The sequence below is a fragment of the Lactuca virosa genome, chromosome 7, assembly GCF_052849685.1.
Source record: "Lactuca virosa cultivar CGN04683 chromosome 7, Lactuca_virosa_CGN04683_v6, whole genome shotgun sequence".
Lineage (NCBI taxonomy): Eukaryota > Viridiplantae > Streptophyta > Magnoliopsida > Asterales > Asteraceae > Lactuca > Lactuca virosa.
In genome coordinates, this window is record NC_136432.1 from 125649580 (window position 1) to 125656510 (window position 6931).

Genomic DNA, 6931 nt, shown 5'->3' on the forward strand with positions numbered 1-6931 from the left:
CTAATAACTTCATAATGGATAAAGTTTCAATCTTTATCCATTTGGATGGTTCAAGCAACCAAGATCTAGACTTTAAGTCTCAAATGGACCAAAAATGCATCATTCTCATCTTAATCCATTAAGTTCAAGTCTCTAACCTTCATTAAGGGCTTAATCCATAAAGACCAAGGCTCATAACACCATATGTGACAACTAATAACTTCATAATGCATAAAGTTTCAAACTTTATCCATTAGGATGGTCCAAGCAACCAAGATCTAGACTTTAAGTCTCAAAGGGACCAAAAATGCATCATTCTCAACTTAATCCATTAAGTCCAAGTCTTCAACCTTCATATCTGAATCAACATGATGTTTATATGAATAAAGTTTCCAACTTTATCCATAATAACGCCACAAACTTTCAAGATCTAAACTTTAATATACCAAAATTACCTAAATGACCAAGATAACTTGCATGGCTTAAAGGGAAGGCAAAATATCATAACTTTCCTAGTCCATGAGGTCCAAGTAACATTTCCCACTGATCAAAAGATGTTAGAGTCCACTTAACTCCAAAATCACCCGTTAAATGGACCAAAAATGCCAAAAACCACAAATGACAAGATCTAAATGCCCAAAAATGTGGAACCATTCCTTTAAATACATTGGAAACCCTAAAAATCATGGACTTGGGCTGCCTAGCGGCCACTCCGTGGAAATATGCTCTCCACTCCGTGGTCATCACCACGTCGTAGAGATCTGCTCTCAGTGGCGACGGGTTTTCACCCTAATCCATTCCAACTTCAAACAATTATAACGTCATCGTTTCAACTCCGTTTTCGGCGATCTTTATATGCACGCAAAAGTATTGACAAACCTCACCATTCTATCTAATTACTTTTAACTTAAAATATACCGAACTAAAATTCATTAATTCGAGCAAGAAGTCTGAAATATCACTTTCCCATTTTACCCTTTGGCTTCAAAGCACAAGTCAAGAGCTTAGATATCTTAACCAACATTATCACCATCCAATAAGGTCTAAAATTTATTCCCTTAAAACCCAACACTTTTGGATGATCGAATTACGGCTCAAATTCCTGAAATAAGAAACATCTTGTTAAACTGTATTCCAGTTAAAGGTGAATTTTGGAAACCATGTGAATTTTGGAAACCAAAATCAAGTAAGGGTAGGGATATCCCGAATTGACTTTTATTTTTAGTTTTTTAATTGTTTAAGTTTTGACGTTTAAAACAATTAATATTAGTTTAATAATAATAGTGGATGATAATTATATATTTAATGTATTAATATTTAATATTCAAGTGGATTGGTTTGGTTCGGTTATCTATTCGATTTTTAGGATGAAAATCAATCAAATCCAATTGGATTTTTAAATTTCACAAGTGATCCAATCTAATTTCTATTCGATATCCAATATAATCACTAGGTTTGGATTAAATCCATTATACATACCCCTCTAAATATATCTAAATATAACGTTGAGATGACATATATGTGAAAAAAAAATGATGTATTAACACAATCTTTTCTCCTATTCAGCTATTCGTGAATAGAAAAAAACATATACTTAACGTCTTAACGATAATGGATGGTTAGTTTATAGTTAAGATGGTTAGTGTACTTGGATGTGTTGGGTTCGAATTCGAACTTCCAAGAAAGAGTAGTACAAAAGCGAAAAGAATCAATCGATAGTACCCATTGTAGTACACACCACGACACACAATTATATTCATTCTCCGGTGTACTACTGTTTCCTTTTTTAATAACTAAACGCAACCTTTCTCTTTCTTATCTCCCTCTCTCTTTTCTCACACGCAAACAACCACCAACCAACCGTTCATCTCCGATCTCCGTCGCCGGCACCGAAGACGACGCAACCATGATGCACATGACCTTCTACTGGGGCACCAGCGTCACTCTGCTATTCGATTCATGGAAGACGGACTCATTGTTCAGTTACTCCCTCACCTTAATCGCTTGCCTCCTTTTCTCCGTCTTCTACCAATACATGGAAGATCGCCGTCTCCGATTCAAGCTCCTCTCTTCCTCCGCCGTTAGCAACAACACCGATGGAGCTGTGGACGCCACTCCTCTCCTTAAAACCAAGATATTCGCCCGCGGTGGCCGGTGGAGTCTAGGGAGGTTTACCGGATCCGTACTCTTCGGGATTAACTCCGCGCTTGGTTACTTCCTTATGCTCGCGATCATGTCGTTCAACGGCGGTGTGTTTGTCGCCATCGTTGTCGGACTTGCTATCGGGTATTTGTTGTTTAGGAGCGGCGATGATGAGCAAGTCGTGGTTGTTGATAATCCATGCGCGTGTGCTTGACATTTGATCTTCAATTTCGTATTTCATTTCTCTATTGATCGATCTAATTAATACACGAAATTGGGGTTGATGCTCTGTATTCTGCATCCTATAGGTTCGAAACAAAACCCTACATATACGCAAGTTTGTATTTATATGTCTTTTCTGTATTATTATCATCATCTTCATCTTTGAAATTAAGAACAAGCACTTTGGATTTAGATCAGATTGACATTTTTACTGGTTTTGATATACCCTTTAGATTACAGTTATAAATTACTTTAATTTACGGAGTCTGATTGGGGATTTAGATTTTGGGATCTATCAAAGTAGGCAATTCACGACAAGAAGTTGCAGAGAACTTCAGGATTCTGTCCTGCAAATGAAAAGATTGACTGCAATTTGATTGTCTTCCCTTCCAATTTACATATTCTGCTATGAATTTCATTCCATTTTGGCCATTAATCGATAATCTCAATACGCTTTTTTGTTTGTGATCGGTTTGTTTCAATGATTTACAGTTTTGCCATTTTTGGGTTAATCGATACAATCGAAGAAATTATAGTTTGACCATTTAATTAACTAATTTTGTTCGAGGAGGAAGTTTTTCTGTGGTTTATTCGTCGCATTCATTGAAATGTGGTTGGTGTCGGGCCCAGTTATGGAACCACATACCTAATCTAATGCGATATTTTTTTAGTGATGTTCTCGAATATTTTGAAAAATACAATTATGGATGTTGATATATGACGACCCATGCGATTCAATTGCTTGTGTTTTGAACCGATCCGATTAGTTAAGTGGATCAGTTTTATCCGATGAATATTTACATGGTTATATAATTTTCATCTTATTTAATGTTCATCTAATTTTTTGATATTTTTGATACACAATTAAAGGGATTATACTATAAAAACTTGGGATATGCAATAAACTGCACAAACAACATAAACCGACCGCACCGCACCAAACCGCACCTCATAACGTGGCTTAAAACACCCGCGATGCGGTTTGAGGTTTCTATTTTTGTTAAACTGTATTATGCGATGCGTTTTACGATTATAAAACTGCGGTTTAAACCGCACCGCATTAATAAAATCAATTAATGATTACATATATTGACAGGATAACGTTTATTAATGCAATTCATTTCAAATGAATGGCATTATCTTTAGTTTTTGAAATGTAATCAATATTTCTTTAAACTTAATTAATCCGAACATTAATTTAATGTTGTCGCCATATTTTTTGGTCACAAATCCATTTTCAAAATGTAATCAATATTTCTTCAAAATAGAAATAAATTTAGTTAATCCGAAAAGTGACCATATTTTTTGGTCACAAATCCATTTTCATCTAACATTTAGTGACCATTATTTCATAGTTATTATGTTTTCTTAACTTATATATATTCATAAGTAGTTAATGACCAAATATCTATGACCACCAAATTTCTTAATGACCACTTAATGAGCCGTTAGTGACGACAAAGATATTATTGTCATTAAATTTAAAATAAATAATTAGTTGACTGTAAAACCACATGTAAACTGCATAAATCGTCTGCACCAAACTGCACCACATAATACGGTTTAGAACGTTCGTGGTACGGTTTGTGGTTTCTAAATAACTCAAACCGCATAAACGGTGCCGTTTACGATTTTGGATCTAAACCGTACCAAACCGCACTGCGCACACCCCTAATAAAAACTATTATATTTACATTCTCATTTTATTTTAACCATATTAATTCTTTTTGTTCTCTAAAATCCATTATTTTTTACCATGTGTTTTATTTTTCTGGGCTTCACCGTTCTTTAAAACCAAATTTCAACAATTTATATATGAAACAATTATATTTTTAGTTCGAATATTATTATCCGTGTTTTTATATTTTCACATATTCTATGTAAATAGCTTATATATACAGTTTATGTCATCATTTTTGTATTGGGTTAAATATTATTTAAAATTTTTATGCATTTATAATATTATTTATACACAAACATTAAATACACATACTATATATAAATATTTGTTTGTAATTTGTTGTTAAATAAATTGTTTTTTTATTATTTAAAATTTATTATTATCAACGCTGTAGCCTACCAAAAAGATAAATAAAAATAGAAGGTAGAATTATATTTAATTTCTCTTGTTAACGTGAACACACACATATAGTTGAATTAGGCCATCAAATGGTTAATTTGTATGAGTATATCAGTTAAAAGTTTAATTGAAAATATGATGATGACTTGTGCCCGGCGCCGTCAAAGTTCAAACGCCATGGTCAACACATATGTAGTTCTTTGTAATGTTTTATTCTCGCTAGTAAAAGGTACCAAGTTTTACGCAAGACAATTCCATCGTCGTCCATGACACTCGAATTAGAAGGATGAAACGAAGCCATCTCTTGCACATCTTCAATCATAATCAACATTCATGTCCAAAACCTTTTCTACTTTTCCTTCACAATTACCCTCAAACAATTGTAACAATCTAATCAGCCTCATCTTTACTAGGAAAACCCTAAAACGTCTACTCCAAATCCACACGCAATTAATAGTCTCAGGTTTCACACAAGACAATTTCACAAACACCATCTCATTGAATCTTTGCACTTAATTCAAAAAAATCAATCTTGCTCGATTATTTTTCAATGTTACACCAAACCCAAATGTTGTCTTATGGAATCCGATGATTAAAGCTCATATAAGATCAATGCAACATTTAGAAGCAATCATTATGTACAATAAAATGACAAACAACGAGTACAACCACACAAGTATACTTACACATTTGTATTAAAAGCTTGTACTCAGCATTTGGACATTGAAAATGGTGTTTCGCTTCACGAAGAGATGATTAAGAAAGGATTGGAATCTGATGTTTTCATTAGGACTGGACTTATTGATATGTACTGTAATGTGGTTTGCAAATGTATTCATGTATATGTAATTAAAAGAAAATTTCCAAACATTGTTATGAATGGATTGATCGATGTCTACTCCAAGTGCAAAAGAACTAGAGATATGTAACCTAATGCAAGAACCAGATGACGTTTCATGGGGTAGCATGATTTTCACACGACGGGTGTTACCACAAAGTCCTGGAATCATTCGATCAAATGAAAAACAACCATCTAAACATAAATATCGTATCAGTCTTTATCAGCAGCTGGCGAAACAAAAGATTTAGAAAAAGGAAAAATTATCCACGAATGTGTGAAATGAAGAACAACAAGTTTGATTTCAATATCCGTGTATCACAATGTACGTAAAGTTTGGTGAGTTAAAAAAGTGTCAAGATTTATTCAGTAACCTTTCTGGAAAAGATATGGTTGCTTGGTCAGAAGAAGCCCAGCCCTTTCTTTTTTCGCGATATGCAATTTAATTTTAAACCATAGTTGGTGTTCTTCTAGCTTGTGGAGAGTTAACATTCAAGAAACTAGATAATAGTCTCCATTAAACACATGTTGTAGACTAGTAGTATCAACAAAAAGAAAAAACACACAAAAAGACTGAACAGCCACACATATGGCTGAATGATTGATTGAATAACAAAGGTAAACCGGTAGCTATTCGAGATGCTACAATCTCCCAGGGGAAACAATTCTAATTTTTCTTTTCTGCTTGCAAAACAAGACTACTCTACTATAAATATAGGAGCTTAAAACACTATCCCCAAAGTACCCCTCTACTATTCTATTGGCTGACATCAGTAGTGGAGTCCCCAATAGCTGGCCGCTTCCCATGGTCTTGTGGTCTCCTTTTATTTCTCCTATGATAAGTGAATTGGAGTGGTGGGTTCATACCATTACCCTTCCCCAAAAGACTAATCTTGTCCTCAAGATCGAATTCTGGAAACACCCTGTGTATGTTCTCAAAGTCTTGCTACGTAGACTCGAAATCCGGACTGTCATTTTATTTGATGAGCACCTCTATTTTCTGCCCTTTCCCCTTGTCCCCTTGGCACATGCCTAACACAGTTTCTGGTATGAGTTGCATCTCAAAGGTCTCTGTTAATTGTGGGGGGAGTTCTGGCTGCACTGGGGGGAGACATGGAAAACAGGGGCGGACCTTAGTGGGGCATTTGGGGTCCCGGGCCACTGCTCAATTTCCGGCACGCAGTGTAAATTTTTTTTTTTTTTTTTTTTTTTGGTTTTTTCTATTAGGTGCACCCGCTTGAAGTACGAGGGACACCCCTACTAAAAAAGTCTGCGTCCGCCACCGGTGGAAAACCGGGTGGATATTTGCCCTTTCCGGAAGTTCAAGTTTGTAAGCAACTTCACGAATCTTTTGTAGTATTAGGAATGGTCCATATAATAACGAGCAACTAGCTTCTAAAAGGATCTTTGTATTACTGATTTTTTTCGATAAAGCTGGAGCTTGAGATATGCCTTCTCTCCCACGATGAAGCTTAAATCCTTACGTTTCCTTTCTTCTTGAATCTTCATCGTCTATTATGATTAAAGAAGACGGCCACTAAAAATCATCCAGTATGCTATCCCGTTCTATGATTTGTTCCTAGAGAGTTGATACACATATGTGCTTCCGGGAGGTATACGATTGATCCTTGGTGGGTCTCTTCTGTAAACTGCCTTGAATGGGGAGAAGT

At 35.2% G+C, this 6931-nt stretch overlaps 1 protein-coding gene across 1 annotated transcript; it reads left to right on the forward strand.

Annotated features, from left to right (window-relative positions):
* Positions 1-1691: 1691 nt before the first annotated feature.
* LOC145126201 (copper transporter 5.1-like) lies at positions 1692-2535 on the forward strand. The gene has a single exon (XM_079061602.1). It carries the CDS (start codon positions 1886-1888, stop codon positions 2333-2335), a length of 450 nt encoding a protein of 149 aa, XP_078917728.1. The 5' UTR covers positions 1692-1885; the 3' UTR covers positions 2336-2535.
* The last annotated feature ends 4396 nt before the right edge of the window (positions 2536-6931 follow it).